At 49.8% G+C, this 22,627-nt stretch overlaps 1 protein-coding gene across 8 annotated transcripts in view; it reads right to left on the bottom strand.

The window, feature by feature from the left end:
* Positions 1-254: 254 nt before the first annotated feature.
* Positions 255-22,627, bottom strand: part of FAIM (Fas apoptotic inhibitory molecule) — a 377,980-nt gene continuing 355,607 nt past the window's right edge. For all 8 annotated transcript variants that reach the window (XM_069616618.1, XM_069616621.1, XM_069616619.1 and 5 more), the window contains one exon: positions 255-551. In XM_069616618.1, coding sequence (XP_069472719.1) covers positions 402-551 — 150 coding nt within the window. In that variant the 3' untranslated portion in view covers positions 255-401. The remainder of the gene's footprint in view (positions 552-22,627) is intronic.

The following is a 22,627-nucleotide window of genomic DNA, read 5'->3' as shown; positions in this document are numbered from 1 at the left end:
CAGGATGTGTAATGGTTACAAATGACAGTTGGAGTAATCCCCCCATCCTCCCCAAAAAGAGGAGTAACTCGAATTTTCCCAGTGGACTGATTCAAAAGATAGAGTCGCATAAACAGCCATCTGTTTATTAATTCTTACAAATCAATTCTGGGCCTCTACACCAATGTTATTCTGGTGCAACTGTTGGCCAGGTAGATTTTCTCTAGTATGCACATGTAGTTCGTAATAACCAACGGAAAGACTACCACAAGGGATTATTTAAAAAAAAGATAGTTTATTTTTTCATAGAGCTAAAAAATAAAAAAAGAATCTGAATTACAATATACAGTTTCACCTTATTATATTAATTGAACATTCCTGATTGCTTTTATAATAAAATAAAAAATAGAATGAAGTACAAACTATTCCACAGTTTCTGCTATTTCCTTATCGTCAACAATGAGTGTGTGAATGATTCCTTCTCGCCGTTTCCCGCTGCTAACCGCTTTGATACAACAGTCATGATTTCCAATACTGAAATGTGTCTCAGTGCCGTCATCTACAAATTCGCCCTAAAACACAGGAAAACGCAACTTATTTTGGTGAAGCATCTGTGAGACATTAGTAATGCAATAAAGAACGCCCTTCAGACAGACTGACAGTAGTTTATGCACGGTGACATGACATGAACATTAATAAAGACATACTTGGCTAATTGCGGTACTCGTCCTACTTCACTTCTGGCAATCTGATTGGTACATGGTGATACTGTACCCAAGAAAGTATGAATGGAATACACTTCAAGTCCTTCCTATATACTTGGGCTTTGCCGATATGCCGCACTGTAACTCACCTCTTCAAAATGTTTTACTACCTGAAAACTAGTCCTAACATGTTGGGAGCTTTGGCGCTGACCAGGAAAGAAATGGTATAAGCGTAAGGTTTAAGTACCCACAGATAAACAGGGGAGCAGTCTTTTACATGGGTATCGAGCTCACTCCGTTTCCCAAGTGTGAAGAAGATCTTAAGTTGCAGTAGACAGCCAGCAAGGATTCAAGTAAAGAGATCTGCTTTCCCCACGTCTGCAGGGAGAATTCCCTGACTGAATGGAGTACAAATCAGATATCCAGGAAGCAATCCAGCAAGCAATGCATACTCTTTGGAAGTCTCCAGTCTTTAAGCACTCTGTAGTTTAACTTTTTTGAACAGCTAAGGTTTAGAATACATAGCACAAGCATTATATGTAGGGATATTTGTTTTGGCAAATATCTTTGGTTTGTACTAAGAGGTTGCTTCATTGAAAGCTTGACAGCCTCGACACTGCATTCATAGCTAACAGATTTTGGGTGAAGACCTGAAATATCATGTATAATTAATGTAACACTAAAGAGGATGTTTATCTTGCCTTCCAAAAAGGTGTGTGGTGTTCATAGGCTTCGACTAGCCTGTTTTTTTCCTTACTGTCTCTTCCTACTCCCCACCCCCAAGGAGGGCTGTGCATGCTGGACTTTGTGGAACTGGACATTTTGGCAAGTCTAGATTCACAATTCGAATATTAACATAGAAATGAAAATAGTTTGTTGTCTTATATTTGGATTTACATTTGTGTATTCATAAAAGTGTCTTCAAATTAATTAACGAAATGATTGAAACAGGAAACCCTGATCAAGTTTCAGCAGGAGGTAAAACATGTATTTCAGGTGGGGGGAATAGGCCAGAAAACATTATGAAAGATGCCTGTATCGCTGGTACTGGAAACATCCAGATCAAGATTTCCTGCCGCTGGTTAGGATCTACGGGCCTAGGTGCACACGTCTGCTGTCCCAAAGCAGGCCTTAAACTTTGCTATCATGATGTCTCGCGATCTGAAGGTGACCACTTGCCGTCAATCTCCAGAAAAACACACAATTGATTTAAAATGGCAGTGCACGCCTCATTCAGATTATACTGCATTGTGTTGTGAGGGTCCTTATTCCTTATGCTGGCCAGCTAGCAGACCTGGATGTGTGTTCAGACGCACCCCACCACCCCCATATAATGCCCAAAGATTTGGAAGCTATGTTGTGGGGGAATGCCGGTCCTTTGGGGTTACTAGCTTGCTGGGGGTGGGGGGGTTGGAGTAGCCAATTTGTGCGCTCACCACACACACACATATATTCACCCCAACCCCCCCGCCCCCCAGCCCCCCCAGGCAGGTAAGGGGTGTATCAGCATTTTCACTCCCTTAAAATAAGAAAATACGCACAACATATACAAATAGGCAGTAAAAGTACTCCCCCCTCCCAAAAAAATAGGAGACTCGTAGGACCTTGTTCTCGTGCTTTCACCCACACAGCTCCATGGATATGTTTGGATCAGTAGTGCACATAGCACCACAGGAAGAAACTACCATTATTAATGCCTGATAGGAAGAAGTAAACATGTATCCTTTGTAATATGTATGAATCACTAGGTTCAAAGGAATAATTATTACAAACATGTGTACTTGCTTATACAATACGCAAATTTGGAAATGGACTTACATTTTTACTCCCTAAAAATAATTTTGCTCACAACTTAAAAAAATTACAGAGTAAAATACTCCGACTTCAAAATTTTATCTGGAGCACTGGCCACACGCTTCCAATGACAGTCGTCATAACCTTTCGTCAATGTTCCCTAGAATTTAAACTTCATACCACGTTCACTGACAAGCAGGTCATATTCCTACTAGTCAAATGGGAGGTGGATGGTATGAAAACGGTTCTGTAAACATATGTGCCTGTAACCTGGATTCCCCCGAAATTCTTTGACACATTCACAGAGCACCTTTATACATTTGTTAGCTACGAGGTACTGTGGGCAGGAGATTAACTGTGCTTAATCACAGGACCTTGTCTGCTTGGATAGGTCTAGCGGCTCTTCCTAGGACAGATATTAGATGGAACGAATTGGCAGAAGGCTAAGCACTACCCAATCAGGGGTGGAATGGGAACCAAAAGAGGCCTGGGAAGAAAAAAAATCAAAGTGGCTCTGTACTTACACATTTTCAGCAAGCCCAAAAGTGGCTCAGGGTGCAGATGCCTACCAGGAGATCTCCAGAGCTCCCTATAGGCCAGTCCACTCATGTACACAATGCCTGACATAGCTCTGATTCTGAAGTCATGGAATACACATTTGCATGTCCATTCAGATTTTGCCTGCATATCATGGTACTACGTTCCTTCCTCAATAAGATTACGTTTCTCCCTTGAGCTTTGTGGGACCATTGCTGGGTTCTGAGGCACTGCTCCCTTCGCTTGCTAAACAATCCAAACCCTAGTGATTGAAGCGCAAATCCCCAACTGACCTATTTCGCTAAGTTGTGGCTGATGAAATCACACTATTCTTTGATACCAATATGGGCTCAGCAGCAGATGCCTACACATTATATTAAACATTCAAGTGTTATGTCTATGGTATTTGAATTTCTAAATGTTCTCCAGCATTGGATCTTTCATGGATTTGCACGCGGTTTGAAAATTCCACGTCCTCAGACTGGGAATCCTCGGTAATATTAAAGCAGTTTACCTTTACATTTTTAAACTGCTTGTCACTTTAATGCTCTATTAGAGCCTTTTTGGGTCACATTGCACAGAGCTAATCAGACAGGTCCTTCTTAGCTACACCCCTGTAGGCCATCTTCAGCTTTTTTACGGCACATACAGTTTGGAGAGTCCCAGAGAAATATCTCTTCAGATATTCAATGCTGGTCTATTTTTGCTTTGTTTTTTTTCTATAAATCCTTCACTGTTTGGTGCTGCATTGTTTTCTCGTTGGCTGGTGTGAAAATCCAGCCCATTCTGTTGCTGTCCTTTTTCCATCCGCTTGAGGCCTTCAAGTGTCCGTGAACATCATGACAGATACTCAGAAGAAAAGCCTGCTCGACTTCACACCGCAAGAACAGCTACAGAGGATCTTCATGAGGAATGCCCACTTCTGTCTCTATACGGATCACGATTTGAACAACTGAACCATCTGTCAGTCGTTCTCGACAAAGACCCATAAAGATCGCAACAGGAGGTTAGTGTCCGATGATAAATTTCCCTGGGGGTAGAGGGCAAAAAAGGGACAACGGTTGCGTGCTTGGGGTGCTCCTTCGTCAAGGGCTTCGTTGACATATGTGTCAATGTCAATGGTCCCCTCAGTGACGACTATGGTGGCAAGAGAGTTCTGTTCAACTAAACCCTCTGCTTCCAAGGAGTGCCACTAATCCATAGCTACTACTCCTCCGTCCACGCCTTCCTAGTCGATGACCTAGTCAACAGGTTACGGATGGTGCAAGTCCACTTCAGAGACCACAACCACCTCATTGACCACCAAATCCACTCAGTCCATGATCACCTAGTGAATGACCAAGTTGATTCCGTCCACCTTTTTGACAGCTAAGTCAATTTTGTCAACTCCAACCACCTCATCGATGACCAAACCTGATCCAAAACTCTTGGTTTCTCCAAGAAGGGTTGCAAGTGATTGAGACACTCCGTCAGCACTGCAGTATCTACCCATGCAGACTCATGCTCAGACATTTTTTTTTTGGCCCCATATGTGACGCCTGCTGTCCCTTGCACTATGGTCCTCCCACTGAACACCTGCTACAGCATGGAGCAGACTGACAAACAAGTTACTTACCAACTGGTAACGTTCTTTCAACTGGATGTTCCTCCAACGTATTCCACATCTTTGACATGTAATGTCCACAGCTGTGTACTTCGGAAACTTTTTCGGCATAGGGCGTCCTGCGTCAATGGCATTGGGTCGATGTCCCTCGAAGGCCTCCGTCGAGGGAGATGCCACCGGATTGTTATAAATAGGACGCACAGCGCCTGTAGCCTCAGTTTATGTTTTTTCCTCCATAACGAGTGACATGCACTTATCCAATGCCTGACTGACTGCACATAGCCTTGCAGGAACGTAAGCTGCAATAGCATAGGAAATTCTCCCGAGGGGCAACCTGGGAGGGCGATGCGGAATACGCTGGAGGAACATCCAGTTGAAAGAACGTTACTAGTTGGTAAGTTACTTGTTCTTCAAATGGATTGCGTCTTCCACCGTATTCCACATCTTTGACAGACTCCCAAAGCAGTACCAGAAAATGGAGGCGGGAAAAGAATTTAGAATACCCAATCAGATGGCAGAATAAAGAACCGATTTACCAAAGGCCATATCTTGGCCATGGATCGTAGCCAGGGAGTAACATTTGACAAAGGTGTGGATAGAAGCCCATGTGGCTGCTTCACAAATATCCCTAATAGGAACTCCCCGCTGCAGGGCTGTGGAAGTAGCCACGCCCCTAGTGGAATGAGCATGCAACCCTTCCGGAGGGTCCTTGCCCGCCAATCAGTAACATTCAGTAATGGTGAGGATAATCCACCTGGACAAGGTCTGTTAGGTAACAGCCTGGCCCAATCGGTGTCCAGCATACCCCACAAAGAGTTGATCGTCCACTCTGAGCCTGGACATCCTAGAAATATAAAAGCTCAGAGCTCTCCTAGGGTCCAACCTATGGGGTTGCTCCTCTTCCCTACCAGGATGAGGAGGGGGATAGAAAGATGGAAGAACCACTTTCTGGCTTAAATGAAATTCAGATACTACCTTAGGTAGAAAGGAAGGACGTACCCTCAGTACAACCCTATCCTTGTGGAACACAGTAAAGGGCGGCTTAGATGAAAGTGCCTGCAATTCACTCACTCTGCGAGCGGAACTAACCGCAACCAAGAACACTGTCTTGAAAGACAACAGTCTCAAAGGACAAGAGTGCAAAGGTTCAAATGGAGCACCCATCAGGAATGTCAAGACCAAATTCAGATCCCAAACTGGCACCTGGAAATGGGACGGCAGGAACACATTAGTGAGCACTTTAAGAAATTGTGAAATCATAGGAATCTTAAAATAAGAACATTCTTCAGACAAGCGCTTGAAGATAGACCGTGCCGTCAGGTAACCTTTAATGGTACCTACTTGAAGGCCCCTGTGGGCCAAGGAAAGCAAGAAAGATAGAACCATGGGAATGGAACACTGAAAAGGATCAACTTTTGACCCCTGCACCAGTCGCAAAACTTACGCCAATGGCAAACGGTACAGGGATTTTGTTGCTGGCCGCCTGGCCGAAAGCACCACCTCCATCAAGTTATCCGGGAGGTCCCAATCCTTATACCTCAACCTTTCAGATACCAAGCGTGAAGGTTGAGAGTCTTGACCTCTGGATGGAGAACCCCAATCTCCCTGTCTCCCTGTCTCCCTGTCTCCCTGTCTCGCGCGAGAGAGCAGATCCTCTCGGTAGGGAAGACGGCATGGAGGGCAGATGGACATTTCTAGAAGGTCCGGGTACCACGCTCTCCTGGACCAATTCGGAGCAATAAGGATCATGTAGGTTACGAACGTCCCCAACCTCCTGAACACTTGAGGAATGACGGGGACTGGAGGAAACGCGTACAGCAGTGGGAATGACCAATCCACCACGAAGGCGTCTCCTAAGGCTCCTCTTGGAGGAAATTCCCTTGAGCAGAATCTCTTGCATTGTCGGTTGGCACTGGTCACAAAGAGATCCACGTGTGGGGTTCCCCAAAGGGCGAAGATCTCCAGAAGGACTTCATGAGCCAACTCCCACTCGTGAGAGACTGTGCTCTGCCTGCTCAGAGTGTCCGCCGGCGCATTCTTCTCTCCGGCCAGATAAACTGCCGAGAGTGATATTCCTTGCTAGATTGGCCAGAACCAGAGCTGCATTGCTTCTCTGCACAACGGGAGTGACCCTACCCCCCCTTTTTTGTTGAGGTAATGCATGGCCACTGTATTGTCTGGCATAATCAGGACACATGTCCCCCGCACAGACGGCAGAAAAGTCATCAGGGCCAGCCTGATGGCCCTCAGCTCTAACAGGTTGATGTGGAGTTTGGACTCAGACAGAGACCAATGACCGCTGGCGATCAAATCTTCGGCATGAGCTCTCCATCCTGTGAGGGTAGCGTCCGCCACTACTGTCACCTCCGGCCACAGTTGCCAAAACGGCTCCCCCTTCCTCAGGTTCCCCTCGTTGGCCCGCCACAGCAGATCCTGTGAGACGGAGAGTGGAATCTGAACGGGATCTGACATCTTGCCTGAGAATTGTGACCAATGCATCTTGAGGACCCATTGTAGGGATCTCATCCACAGTCTGGTCTCTGGCACCAGAAAAATGCAGGATGCTACGAGGCCGAGCAACCTTAAGAATTCGAAAGCCGGAAGACGCTGGGCATGTTGAAACCTGTCCACCATCTGCACAATGTGATGAGCCCTCACCTTGGGAGGTGAGCACTTCCCCAAGGACGTGTCCAACACAGCCCTGATGTACTGGAGCTGCTGGGAAGGTGTCAGATGCGACTTCTTGAAATTGAGGGAGAAGCCCAGCTTGTGGAGGGAGTGGCATGTGAGACTCAGATGATCCATCGCTTGTTCGAGAGAAAGCGCACGGATAAGCCAGTCGTCCAGTTAGGGGTAGACGTGAATCCCCCCCTTGCCTGAGAAACACTGCAACTACCACCATTAGCTTGGTGAAGACCCTTGGGGCGGAAGTCAATCCAAATGGCAGGACCCGAAACTGAAAGTGCAAGTCTCCAGCCGCAAACCTCAGGTATTTCTGTGCTTTGGATGAATCAGCACATGAAAGTAAGCATCCTGTAGGTCCAGAGACACCAACCAATTCTGAAGTCGAAGGGCCTGGAGGACCTGAGAAAGAGTGACCATCTTGAACTCATCCTTCCTGAGAAGTTTGTTCAACCAACGCAAGTTCAAGATGGGTCTCAATCCCACTTCTTTCTTTGGAATAAAAACATATGGGGAATACCATCCCTTGTTCCTCTCCGCCAGAGGCACCAGTTCTATAGCACCTTTTTCCCGCAAGGTCAAGATTTCCTGCACAAGGAGCAGATCTCAGAAGCTTCAAAGAGATTCCCTGGTGGATTGTCGTGAGGCTGCTTTAGGAAGGGAAGGCAGTAGCCGTGGGCTATTGTATCCAGAACCCATGCATCCGAAGTAATAGCTTGCCATTCTTCGAGATGCTGAGACAGTCTGCCCCCAACCGGCGAACAATGGAACATGGCCTCATGATTGTTTGGGAGCGGCTGTGGCTGCTGCAGCACCTGAAGGCAAAGAGGCAGCTGCCTCAGCGGCTTTGGCTCCCCTATTTCCCCGACCATCACAGGTACTTTTTCGCTGACCCCTTTGATTGGCGGTTTCTCTCGTCCTACCAAAGGAGGAGTAGTAATGAAAAGAACCTCCCCTCCATTGCAGTCCCCTAGGACGAAAAGGCAGAGGTTGACGCACAGCTGCGCTCAAAGATTTCACCGCAGCTTTTGAGGTATGCAATCTCTCAAGGCTCTCGTCAGCCTTGCTGCCAAACAAATGCACGCCATCAAAGGGCATGTTCAAAAGACGGGCTTGCACATCCGGAGCAAAACCAGACTCCCGCAACAACGCAAACCTGCGTATAACGGTGCTCGCAGCCATGGACGGGCTAACAATGTCTGGCGTGTCCAAACCCGACTGAAGGGATTCACACATGGCATCCTTGCCATCCTGCACGAGAGCAAGGAACCCCACCCTTTCTTCCTCTTCGGGAATATGCTCAGCCGTTAAAGAAAAAATTCCACAAGAGTGTGTGAAAATCTTGCTACGGCACAAGTGGAGTTGGCTGACTTCAGCGCCATACTCCCCGCAGAAAACACCTTGCGTGCCCAACCGTCGAAGCGTTTGTCCTCCCCATCAGGAGGGATGGTAGGGTACGCCGCCTGCCTCGAAGTGGCCATAGCCACCTCAACCACCAAACTCTCAGGAGTGGGGAGAGATGAAAGGTAGCTGGGGTCGCTACTGGAAGGGCAGTATTTCTTAGTTAACGATTTGTTAACTGCCGGAAGAGATTCCGGTGTCTGCCAAGCAGCTGCCACCCTTTTCTGCAACATCAAATGAAAAGGTAACACCGGGTCAAAGGACGGACCTTGATCGAAAATATCCATTAAGTCGTCCTGAACAAAAGCTTCAGGAGGACTAGTCCAACCAAGATATTCAGTGACCCTAGCCATCAGTCTCCTGTAGGACGACTCAGCATGAGCCCCAGGCTAAGGCCTACCAAATTCCACCTCAGGAGAAGTGTCCAAGCCACTGGCATCATTAAGAGATTGCCTTAACTCTTCCAACTGACTGTCCCCGGAAAAGACAGGAGCCACATCAGGCTCAACAGGGTCAAACTCAAAATCTGACCTCTCCTCATCCTCATAGATGTCATCTAGAGGGAGTAAAAAGTTCTGCCTCAGGACAGAAGAGGGTCTGGGAACCTTTTTTTTTTAAATACATTTTTATTATTTTATTAACAACACTTCAAACATTACAAACAATAAGGACATCCGTGTTTCAGCTTAACATTACGTTACAAAATAAGCGTTTCGGTCCTCTCCCCTCCCACCCCTTTAGCTCGAGCCCCTACTTCCATATCTTCATCCTGCTTATCTTCAGGCATATCTACTTCCATTATTTCTTCCGTGTCATTATCACTATGGTTGGCCTGGGAGGGTCCCACCACCGAGGCCGCCAATTGTCTCAATGCTATTAGGGGTCCCACCTCCTCCTCCCCACCCTTACTGACTGCTTCATACCAGGCAGCCGTTTCTGTCTCCGCCCACTTCATGAGGTCCGCCCACCACATCTCAATTCTAGGCCGTTGGGCTGCTTTCCAGCACATTGCAATTCTCTGTTTGGCCAGGATGTAGGCCAGGTATTTCATCTTACTGATGTGCTTCAGGTTGCGTGGTCTGGTAAATCCCCCCAAGCATGCATGCCCAAGCTGACTCCACCTCCAGCGTAATCCCCTTTGCCGCTAAGCGTATCTTCAACTCTGTCCAAAACCTTCCCACCTCTGGGCAAGCCCAAAACATGGGTAGCATCCCAGCTACCTCCTCCCCGCACCGAGGGCATTTCTGTGCCACCGGGCCTCCAAACCTGGCGATTTTACTGGGGGTCATATATGCTCCATGAGTGACATATAATTGAATCTGCTGAAGCCTCGCGTTTCGGGACACCTTCTTGTGATACCTTTGGGCTCTGTCCCATTGTCCGTCCGACATGGGTTCTCCCACCTCCTCTTCCCAGTCTCGCCTTAGTTGCAGCAGCACCTTTCCCTCCCTAGTCCCCAGTAGCTCATATAGCCGAGATATTTCGTGCCCACCCTCCGAGAGATCATACACTGTCTCAATGGTTGCATCGGGTTGTTCCGCAAGTACTGCCTCAGGCCACCTTTCTCGCACCCGTTTAATAATTCTGGAGTACGTAATTTGTTGGCCTTTATGCACCCCGGTGTCCTCCATCAGCCTCTGAAAGTCCAATGCCACCCCCTCCTGCCATATGTCTCCAAGGGTAGCCAGGCCCATCGGTTCCCAGTATCTACAGACCCCTTTTATCATTTGGGAGTCCTCTCCGCATAGCGCCACTAGCGGCACCTGCAGGGAGAATGGGGCTGGGTTTCCCACAATTTGCCATGCTCTGCGCCACATTTCCCAACCAACCACCAACAGTCTTGCCATTCCTAGTACCTTTGGTTTAGGCAACCACACTGTCTCTCTCAGGAAGAAGGGAGCAGGGTCCCTACATAACAGCCTGGCTTCAGCCGTTTCTTATTCAGACAACCACCTAGCCACATATTGCAGCTGTCCTGCCAAGTAGTATAACTCAAAATTCGGCAGGTTTATACGGCCCGTTACACGAGTTTTGTAGTTTCCAGGGGGCCCCCCTGTTCCTGGAATTGTGCCATATGAAACCCCTGCACAGGCTGTGGAGTTTAACAAAAAAGGGTTTGGGGATCACATACCGGATGTTTACAAAAAAGTGTAACAATCTGGGCAGGACCACCATCTTAATCAGAGCCGCTCTACCCATCATGGCCAGGGGTAATCTGGACCAAAATCCCATGCTATTCTTAATACCTTCAACTGCCTTTTCCGTATTGTGTTTGTGTTCCTCTCCCGTCGTGTGGTATATATCAATACCTAAGTATCGGAACGTCTCAGTTCGCCAGTGTATTGGCAAGACTGGTAGGCTCCCCGGTAGGACACGCCTGTACCTCCCCAGGGGGAACATGCTAGATTTCTTGGGATTTACTGCTATACCCGAGAGGGTAGCGTATCGTTCCATCACCTCCAGGACATATTGTAGGTTTTCCTCTGGGAAGTGCAGGTATAATAGTATATCATCGGCATACAATAATATGAGATGCAAACCTCCCGCCGTATGGATCCCTATCTCCCCGTATTGTTGTCTGAGGCAGACTGCCAGTGGCTCCAACACAAGGATATACATCATGGGCAACCAGGGGCAACCCTGTCTAGTGCCCCTGCTAAATTGCCACTTGTCTGAGATTGTAGCACCCGTTTTGACCCTTGCAATTGGGGAACTGTATAACATTTTGACCCACTTCAGATACCCTGGCCCAATCCCATATTCTCTCAGAGCCGCTAACAACCAAGGCCATCTCACTGAGTCGAAGGCCTTAAAGGCATCCAGCGAGACAATTACCAGTTTGCCGGGGTCCTTCTCTGTTTGGTCGATAATGTGGTGAAGTCTCCTATGATTGTCGGTTATTTTCCTGCCAGGAACGTAGCCTGTTTGGTCGGGGTGTATTAGTTTACCGATGACTCGCTTAAGCTGGTTTGCCAGCACTGCTGTGAGGATTTTGCTGTCTTGATTAAGCATCGATAGGGGTCTGTATGACCCACAGTATGTGCTTGGTTTACCTGGTTTTAAGAGCGGGATGATCACTGCCTCCCGTAGGGACTCTGGCAACCTACCGTGCTCAAACGCCTCATTAAGCAAGGCCAGCAGCGGGGGAAGCAACTCTTGTTTGTATGCTTTATAGAATTCGCTGGGGAGCCCGTCTGACCCCGGGGCTTTGCATGTGGGTAGGTGCTGAATCACGATCTCTAATTCTTCTGAGGTGATTGGGGCGTCCAGATCTGCCCGCTCCTAATCATCTAATTTGGGCAAGCCTATGTCCTCTAATGTTTCCTGAATCTCTTGATCCATTTATTCCACTGCGTCCCCATAAAGACGTTTGTAGTATCTAAGGAACTCTTCGTTTACTCCCTCCTGGGTATCTCTGCTCTGGCCCTCGTCCCCTCTGATTTCCCTGATCACTGGTTGTGACGTTTCGTTTTTATATAACCAGGCCAGCAATCTGCCCGGCTTGTCTCCTCCCACGTGCTGCCTTTCGACATATTTCTTGTAGCTCAACTTACATAATCTATCCCAGTGCTCACTTCTGGCTTGTTGTAGCTGCGTCATCCTTGCCTCATCCTCCTGTGAGGTACCCCCTTACGCATTATGTCTTCCAACTCCCTCTCAGTTTCTTGCAACTCCCGTTCTATGCCCCCTTGGAGCCCTCTGTATTTTGATATAGCTACGCCCCGCACTACTATCTTGAAAGCCTCCCATAAGGTTCCCACCGATTGAACGCTTCTGGTGTTAGTGTCGAAATACTCAGTAATCGCCTCCCTCAGGTCCTCCCGGAATCCCGAGTCCTGCAGGGCCTCAGCTCTGAGCTTCCATGTCGGGATTCGGTGTCGCCACTCCAGGACTAAGGGGGAGTGGTCCGAGAGCACTCTGGCCTTATACTCCGCACCCATCATTTCTCCTACAAACTCAGCAGCAGCAAACACATAATCCAGCCTCGTGTGCAGGTTATGTGGGGCTGCGTAATGTGAGTATTGCCTACCTGCTGGGTGTAGCTGCCTCCAGACATCTTCGAGTCCAAAATCTTTCAGCAGGGCCTGTAACGCCTTTGCAGCCGGAGTGGGTTTGTCTGGTCTACCATCTCATCTGTCCATTTTAGGATTTAATGTACAGTTAAAGTCCCCCACCATAGGATCGCGCCACCCAATAGGGGGCTAATTTTGCCATATCCCTAAAGTAAGCCGCTGTATCTTGGTTAGGGGCGTATAAGTTTATGATGCTCACTTCCCTGTTTTCCAACATCCCCCGCACCACTATCATTCTGCCTTCTGGGTCCATCATAGACTGAACCAGCTGAAATGGTAGATGCGGTGCCACCCATGTGATGACTCCCCTCGCGTAAACTGAGTATGCGGCTCCCGTAGTACTCCCTCTCCACTTTCTCTTGACCACCTCCAGCTTCTCCCTAGTAAGGTGGGTTTCCTGTAACAATGCTATGTCAATCCTCATCCTTCTTCGGTACATCATTACTTTATTACGCTTCAAATAGCTGTTGAGGCCCCTCACGTTCCAGGTCACCAATCTAAGGCTACCTGACGTCATCTGTGGGATATCCCGCCTCCCCACTCAGTTTCCCCTCCCGCCTGATTTGACACAAGATTTGGCTCGTTTCCCTCCCACTTCCAACAAAAACTCCCCAACTAACCCCCCCTATCCTCCTACACAACTGTCAATCACTGCACACAACCCCTTCCCACCCCCCTCCCCAACCCAACCCAACAAGTGCCCAGCTCCATCCCTGGATCTCAGGCTCCCCCGCGTTTGGACCGGCCTCGGAATGCCGAGGACAGGAACCCAGCAGGATGTCACCGGCCAACTAATCTATTCCCTGTGGGGGTAGAAGGGCTAGTTCCGTTATGCTCCTACGACATTAGCTAAGTTTCCCATGCTCAAGGATCATGCCCGTGTGAGTAGCCCTAGTAGAGCGCCTCCTGCAGGCTATATCCTGTACTATATTCAAGTCCCAATGTCATAGACTGCGACACCCTGGGTGCCACAGTCACACATTACTTATCTACGCCGTCTTCCTTCTGGATGCCCGACTCTTGGGGGCAGCTCAGTAGGTCTAGCCATTCCATAGCGTCCTCAGGTTTTTCAAAAAACAATGTTCTTCTCTTATGGAACACTTTCAATTTTGCCGGGTAGATCACCATGTTTTTGTGGCCTGTTTCACGCAGCCTCCTTTTCACGGTCCCAAAGTTCATGCGTCGGCGTTGCACCTGCAGGGTGTAATCCGGGTATGCAGTTATGTTTGCTGACGCCCTTTGTATCGTTCCACCCTTTCGGAAGTGCTCAAGGATTTTCTCCCGATCACGATAATTCGGGATCTTAGCCATCATCGGCCTGAGGGGGGTTCCCCGGTGGTGGCTTCCTCATCAGGGCTCTGTGCGCCCTTTCCACAGCAAACCTCTGGGACAACACTCCACCGGTTATCTCCTGCAGCAGCATTGATTCGATGTACTCTGTAGGGCTAGGTCCCTCAGCACCTTCAGGCAATCCCACTATACGTATATTATTCCTTCGGGCACGTCCTTCGCTTCCTCTGCCCTACTTTCCAAGTTGACCACGTGTTGTACTAGAGCATGGAGTTCAGATTTGTGGGCAGTACACGCCACCGTATTCAGGGCCACCTCTTTTTCTAGGTCCCCTGTGCGTTCTGCCAGTGCTCTGACGTCTTGCCGGAGGAGATTCACCTCCTCTTGTACTGCCCCGACTTTGAGCTCTAATGCTGCCTTCAGCTCGTTCATGGCCAGTCCTAGTTTGGTTTCCCAAGCCACTTTTAGGTCAGCAATCACGGCGAGGATTGTCACAACCCATGACCCAGAACCCCACTGGCATGGTCAGTTGCCATGTAGGATCAGGACTCAGGGTACATTTAGGGACCCAAGGACCTTGCATTATCATCACAGACTCTCCTGGAGTCAGTCCTGGCGCCTTTGGCGTCAGGCTCATGTTCAGATTGAGACTTTACCTTGAAGGAACTTGAAGGGACTACTTTTCCTGTGAAGGCCTGCAGCCAACATGGAGGCACCCATAAAGTCTAGTTCCTAGGAAACAGACTGTGCGGTGCAGAGTTTTAGGGTGTGGTAGCCTGGACTACTTTACCTGGGCTACTTTACAGAGGGCTATATAAACCGCACCCAAGTTACAGCACGGGCTTCGTGTTATTCTGCAGCCAGCAGTGTGACGCTCATCGTGTTCAGAGACCAGCACCCGGCGATCCTTGAATAGCAGACCTGCAGAGGAGACAAAAGAACATCATTAGCAGTCTCTGCTTACCTGCAACTTTCCATCCGTCGATTCCTGCTGCTTGCGGTCTTCCATCCAGTTGGCAGCATCATCAGGACACCACGCTTGCACTGGAAGGAAGCACCTGGAGGGAGAGAGAAAGGACAACGTTAAACAGGTTACTCACAGCATTCATGGCAGTAATCACTAAATCCTCACCTGGCTGGGCATTTCTTGACTGGATCCGTTCCGGAAATTCACACGCCCAGAAAGACCATCACGACCTGAAAAGGAATAAAGAGTACAGGTTAGCAAGAAAAGACATTACCGCGCCGTACCTCACGCTTAACCTACCATCCATCCATCATACGCTCCTGCGTAATCATCCTGGCAGGAGCTTGATCCAAGTAGCGCACCCACCGAACCTCCTTGCACCTAAGGGGAAACAAACAAGAAAAGACATTATTAGCAAGAAAGGAAAGCAAGGATATTTAAAGACTGCTATAACCAGATTTACCTCCTGAAAGACACTTGAATGGGTTAGCACCAGTGAAGTTAACTCGGTCGCTTCAGCCCGCAGAAGACTACGCGCCACTGCACAGAAGGCAGGATGGAGAGCACGCCAGACATCATAACAAGGTGAGGAGTGGGCCATCAGGTCGAGTCCAGGGGGCTGGTGGGAGCAAACAAAGTCTGTTCCTAAGTCAAGTCCTCCTGTGTTTTAAGGCCCGTCCGCCACTTAAGGCATCGTCCAGAATTGGGAACGTCAAGGGTGAATCCGGCAACCAGGGCATAAGGGCGTCCCCGTGGATACCAGGTGAGTGTAACAGGATCTCCTGATCTTTGCTCATGGCGTCCGTGTTTCCGGCGAGGGTTTTGTCTTTGCTCCTGGCCCCTTCTGCCCCTGGCGGCGTCCTGGTGTATTCATCGAGCGTGGGTTGCTTGCCTTTCATTCTGGGCAGTTTGTTAGTTATCTTGGTGCACCGTGTGGCCTCTAGCCTTCGTTAGGTTAGGTTGTTTTTGGTGCTCGGGCCCGGGTGGGCTGTGTCAAGGGAACCCCTGAACGGCTAGATCTGCTCCCCAAGTGGGCTGTGTCCTCCCACGTAGTTGTGCTTGGGCACTTCAGTCCGCTCAAACAGTGAGCTCCAGCCACTGCAGGTCTGATTCCGTGGGCACACACCCAAGTTCTCATGGGTCTCTCCGAATACGAGCCCCGGTCCAGTGTGTGTTAGCCGTGAGCCCTGCCAGTTAATTGCAGAGCTCTCCGCCAGGCGAACCTCACTGTGCTCCCCTCTTTACCTCATGCGTGGGCTAGGGGGTGTCTCCTTCCCTTTGTCTCTATGAGCACTATGTGCCGCCTTGAAACACGGGGGCCCAGTCAACAGTTTTAGTGTTCACCATGTCAATCCACTTCATATAGGCACATCCCTGATGTCTGCATGACCAGTGCTGGCCTATGCATGCCCGCAGGGCCAGACTCTCCTCCGTGTACTGGCCGCAGTTTCTGCTTCCTAATGAGGGTCTCGGACGTGTACGCTCACACCTCTGCTTCCATGCGAGCGACCGTCCCGACATTCCACTTCTATGGATGTCCATATTCAAGGCTGCGGTGGTCTGCCCCAACGCACCTAGCTGGGTCTGCCTTGATACAATTGTTGCAGCAGCCGCCCGGTTTTCATCCAGACGCATACCTACTGATGTACGCTCGCGCCGGAGCCCGCGACCGGAGACAAGGTAGCACTCCGAGCGGGCCCGGCTTCTTCTTTGTTTACACAGGGCGCTCCCTGCAGCAGGTGGTCTTCGCTCGCCACCGCCAGCACACGCAGGCTCTGTGGCTCCCCAGATTCAGTCACCGCACAGCAGGGCCTGCCGCTGGTCCCTGCACAGGGTGCCAGGCTCTCCTCACGTTCCTTTTGCTCAGTCCACGCTCCGGCCCAACTTTCCTTTGTTCTCTGAAAACAATAAGTGGCAGCCATTTTTCCTTTGTGTGCCGCGGGCACCCACAATTCGAGCCAGGCCCCAGCTGCCTCCTCCGTACCGGTGGTCCGCATCTAGTTTCACCAATGTGTGCTCCACTGCTTCCCCTGCTTGGACATCTGCTTTGAAGGCTGAATAGTCCAATTACATGGCACGATTATCTCAGGATTCTGTTTGGATCAGCAGGAGCTCTGGCCGGACACGTACTCCTACATGGCTTTTTAGCCATGCCCCCTGGGTCTGGGAACCTTAACAGGCCTCAAAGACTTGGAAGTAGCCTTCCCTGTAGGATTCACAGTACCAGGGACCTCCATGGGCAGGCGTCGATGGCGTCGACAACGGCGCTGAGGGCTGGTGTGAACGCAAAGCTTCGACATCTGTATCCGACGGACACAGCGTCGACGGAGGCAACGCTGACCTCAAGCCCTTACCAGGTTTCTGCGTTCTTGCCGGGGATGAGGACCGAGACCTGGAAGCACGTCTATTGCGATTATCCTGAACCTTGTCCGAACGGGACCTCGAAGGTTCCCGATGAGAATCTTGCAGAGGACCCAAGCCCGAAGGTGCACGAGCTACGGATTGAGACCGTTCCCTGCTGGCTTCTTGCGAAGACGTGGACGGAACTATGCCCTGGGATTGGAAAATTGCCATCATCTGCTCCCTGAAGGCTGCCCATTCCTCCAGAGTCGAGGACTTAGTAAGACAAGCCACTTTCCTTGCTGCGCCATCCTCGGAGGAGGATGGAGAAGGTGACGGCGCTTCCTGGAACGCCGAGACGAGGACGACAAATGGCAGGAACCACTCCGGGACGGAGATCCCTGGGATTCCTTCTGACGCAGAGATTCACCCCTCAAATCGTCGGTGGACATCCCTTTCGAAGTTTTACAAGACTTACTGGGTTTAGAACCCCTACCTACCTGGAGCTTCCCCTTACGCTCCCGCAAGGCCTTAGCAGTCAGCAACTGGCATTTGAAACAGTCGTCTGAGTCATGACTCTCGCCCAGGCACCACAAACAAGAGCGATGCGGGTCCGTAATAGACATTTTAGACTTGCAGTCCTGGCAAGTCTTAAGGACAGACTGCAGAGTTGGAGGGGTCGAAGAAGAAGACATATTCACGAGGAATACACGAGGCGCGCCAAGTCTCCGAAGCAAACACGTTTGCGAAAAAAACAGAGCCGAGGCTACGGACGCCGTGCATCCTATTTATATCATCTGGTGACGTTGCCCTTGACGGAGGCCTTCGAGGGACATCGACCCGATGCCATCGACACAGGACGCCCTCTGCCAAAAAAGTTTCCGAAGTACACAGCTGTGGACATTACATGTCAAAGATGTGGAATACGTTGGAGGACACAATCCATTCGAAATGGATATTCAGGAGGGTTTCGCTTTTCGTACAATGACAGTAATGTGCTCCCGCCTTCGAACATGCCACCACCACGAGCTGCATTAGCGCCCGTTGGTCTGCCGGCTAAGCAAGTGTCTATTCAACTGGAACCTTCTCCCAGTACAGGTCCCAAGCAGAAACCTGCACAAGTTGACCGACCTTCAAGACCCGTCCAAGTCCCTACTCCTTCAGGCCCACAGAACATGTCTATGGATATTTTGCCCACACTGCATGCACTGGTCTCAGAGCTACAGCAACGGCCTCCCAGCACCATCAATGCCTCCTTCCGCACAGCCTCGTGCTTTTCCTGTGGAAGAATGTTTGGTTCCTATGCCACCATCCGGAGACCTGTCCTGAGTCCCAATTCTTCCAACCAGCAGGCACCCTCACGGAAACCAACACTAATGATTATCCAATGGATGGCTCTCCATGCACTAACTCAACTGACGAGTTTGAGGACCTATTTGTAATGTATTTATGCACTTGTAGCATCGACAAAAGTACTATCACAGAAATGAAAATTACACATAGCTTCTCCAGGGATAGTTACAACTTCCTTGGATCTGCTACTTACATCATTTGTTGTAAATGAATAGCTCAGTAGCATGCATAGTAATTTGTTACTTATTGATACAGCAAATTAATTTCATTCTACATGTGTTTCACCACAAAGGACAAGAAAGTCAACTATCCTATGTTGACCTTTTTCAGGGCTATTTCCATATTTACATATCACTCTAATAAACAAAATATTGATACTTTTTTTGTATAGAAATAAAATTGTATAGTCCGGTATGGGAGAGAAAATAGGAAGAAAGAATACAGGAAGACAATAGTATAATTATGTTGATATACCACAAAGAGACTCTCCCCACCCACTCTCCTCTTCGATAGATGCTTCCCATGCCTCATCAATTTCCTCTCTTCTCTTGCTGTCCCATCTGTACCTTCAGCTTCCTTGCCTCCCACTTCTGCCTCCTCCTTGGCTACCTTGCCCTGTCCTCCTTACTCTTCTGTCCCCCCTCGGGCTCCTTCCACACCTCTGCAGGACATACCTCTGATTTGTACCCCTCCCCGGAGGTCCGTCAAGGAAGGCAACCTTCTCCACATTGCCATTCTCAATTATCGCTTAGCTGTCAAGCACTACTCTGACATCTGCCGCCTCCTGGAAGAACTTGAACTCAATGTCCTCGGTCTCGCAGAGACATGGTTCATGGCCAGCTCTGTGACAAGATTTGACACTCTCCTCCCTGATGGCTACAAGATCCTCTCCGCACCTAGACCCAATTGTTCTGGAGGTGGTGTAGTCTTGATCTTACCGGAGTGGATTCCTGCTCTGTTATTCCTTTGCAGGCCTACTCCACTTCTGAATGCCTTGTCTGTAGGCTCTCTCTCCTGGCCTCTCCCTCACTGTGGCTAATATCTATCGGCCACCTGGTCAGATCTCCTTCCTCTCGGAGTGGGGTGATCTCTCCTCCTTCCTGGCCTCGACCACTCAACTCCACCATCTTGGAGACTTCAACATACATCTGGATGCTTCCTGTCCCCCATCCGGACTCTTTCGCTACCACTGTGACTCCATCTCTCTCTCTTTCTATTCTCCCCTCTGGCCCAACTCATTCTGCAGGACACACTCTGGATGCTCTGATCTCCTCAGACCTCCCCCTTTCTATACCTCTGATCACTCCTCTCTCCTGGAGTGATCACTCTCTCCATTTCTCCCATCTCTCCCTCGCTACCCCCCAGGCAGGACAAGCCTATTCCAATACTTCCACCTACCTTCTCGGTCATCCGGCCCATAAATCGTGCGTCAGTTGAGGCTTTCGCCACCACTTTCTCTCCCCCTCCTCCACCTCGGGCTGACTCGCATCCTGATACAGCCCTTTCCACCTTCTACTCCTATCTCTGATACTCTTGATGTTCTTGCCTGGTCATGAGAATCCGCTTGAAGCCCAAAGCCAAGTGCAACTCTTGGTACGACTCTGACCTAGTCACCCTTAAACGCAAGTGTAGGCTGACTGAGAGGAGATGGCAGTCTTCCTGCGCATCCTCTGACAAACTGGCCTACCGCCTGCTCCAAAAGCAATACCGGCTCCTTGTCCGCACTAAGAAGAGAGCCCATATCCAAGGCAGCGTCTCAGAGCATCTAACAACTCAGTCGAAAGCTTTAAAATCTGCAAGGAGTTGGCAAACTCTGCTGCAGTCTCTACCTCTCCGGTCACCTCCCAGGCCCTCTGCACAGCCTTGGCCTCTTATTTCATTTAAAAAGCCCAGGACATCCTGTCCACCCTCTCGTCTTCTTCCTTCCCGCTTCTCTCTTTTTTTTCCTCTGGCCCCCCTGCAGCTGCCTCTCCTCTCTCCTCCTCATCATCTTTTCCTCCATTCTCCCCCGGAAGAGATTTCCAGACAAGTCTGATCTAGGAAAGTCTCGTCAAAACAGGTTCTTCCCTGTTCGTCCAAAACCATCAAGGACCACATTGACACCCTTGCTCTGACTCTGGCCGACTTCTGTAACCATTCCTTCGCCTCCGGAGTCGTCGCCCCCCCCCCCCTTTGAAGCACTCTCTTGTGCACCCACTTCTCAAAAAAACCCACAGCCGACCCCTCTTGTCCAGCTAACTATCGCCCGATTTCCATCACTCCTTTCCTGGGCAATCTCTTGGAAAAGCTGCCCATCTCCCAGCTTAATCTTCAGACCGACTCTGTTGATTGTCTCCATCAGTTTGGCTTCAGAGCTGCCAGAAGCACAGAAACTGCTCTCCTGAATATCTGTGAAGATCTGCTCTCCTACCTCGATTATAACATCCCTTCTGTCCTTATCCCACTTGATCTCTCTTCTGCCTTTGACACGGTCAACCATGCCATCCTGCTCAACCGTCTCTGTGATAACCTGGGCATCACAGATCAGGCCCTGCCCTGGCTGACCTCTTTCCTCTCTGATAGACCCTCCCAGGTCAAACTTGGGTCCTTCCTTTCCTCTATCTCACCTTCCACCTGTGGTGTTCCCCAGGGGTGTAACCTCTCTCCCTGGCTTTTCAACCAATACCTGGCACCTCTCGCCCACTGCATTGCCACACTCTGCTCCAACTTTCAGTGCTATGCGGATGACACTCAGCTCGTTTTCAGGCTTCCCTCCAGCCACCTCTTCTCCCTCCCTCAACTCTGACTGTCTGTCTGCCATCCAGCAATGGTATGCTGCCAATGATCTCTGCCTTAATATAAGACAGAGATTCTCCTCATTGGCACACCTGTACCCTCGTTTCCTGTCACTCTCTGGCAGGCCTCCCTCGGCCCTCTTCCTGTTCCCACTTGTGAGGCTAAGAACCTCGGTGTAATCTTCCGACTCCACAGTCTCCTTTTCCCCTCACATCTCTGATGTCTCTAAGAAGTCAAACTACCAACTGCACCTACTCAGAGGTATTCTTCCTTTCCTCTCCCTCCTCCAGAAGCTTACTGTCTCTAAAGCTCTGGTTCTCTCTAGGTTAGACTACTGCAACAGCCTCTTTCTAAATCTGCCTGCTTCTACTCTCTGCCCTCTCAACGCATCCAGAACAAGACTGCAAGACTTATTCTTGGCCTGGATTGTATGTCTCCAGCCCTGAAAGCTCTTCATTGGCTCCCAGGGGCTGCTAGGTAAAATTCTAGACCCTCTGCATTGTCCACAAAGCTTTCTGGGGCATGGGTCCAAAATACCTTGAAATCTCCCTCCGTAAATACCTTTGCTCCTCCACCTCCAACTCCCTCAGGGTCGTCGCTTCTCCAAGCAACGAGTTGAGGGGTAGATCTCTTTCCTCGGCTTGGGCCTCCCTATGGAACACCCTCCCTGCCACTCTGAAACTTGGAGAATCATCTCTGGTTCGGGAAGCACCTCTAGACCTTCCGCTTTGAATCTGCCTTCGCTCTTCCTCTCCCCTGCGGCTCTGTCTGTTTCGGCTCCGTGCACCTGGCTACCCTCTGATCTTGGGCCCAGGTCCATGCCCACCCAGCCACACACTTGCACTGCCTCCTGACAACCCTTGTACTTGGGTCTGTATCTGTCACCCTACAGTACCCTTACCTGCACTGAGCAGATCCCCTGTCACGTTTTCAAGCTCGCACTTGGCACACTGGAGGAGAACCATCTCCGGTTCCGGAAGTACCTCAAGACCTTCCTCTTTGCTTCTGCTTTCTCTTCCCCTGCTGATCTCCTGGCTGAATCTGAAACTGCACTAGTTACCTGGCTACCCTCTGATCTCAGGCCCAGGTCCCCTCCCCGCCAGTTGCACACCTGCACTGCCCCCCTAGC

Source organism: Ambystoma mexicanum, chromosome 9 (genome assembly GCF_040938575.1).
Source record: "Ambystoma mexicanum isolate Mex_15411 chromosome 9, UKY_AmexF1_1, whole genome shotgun sequence".
Taxonomy (NCBI): domain Eukaryota; kingdom Metazoa; phylum Chordata; class Amphibia; order Caudata; family Ambystomatidae; genus Ambystoma; species Ambystoma mexicanum.
This window is presented reverse-complemented; position numbering and strand designations above follow the sequence as displayed.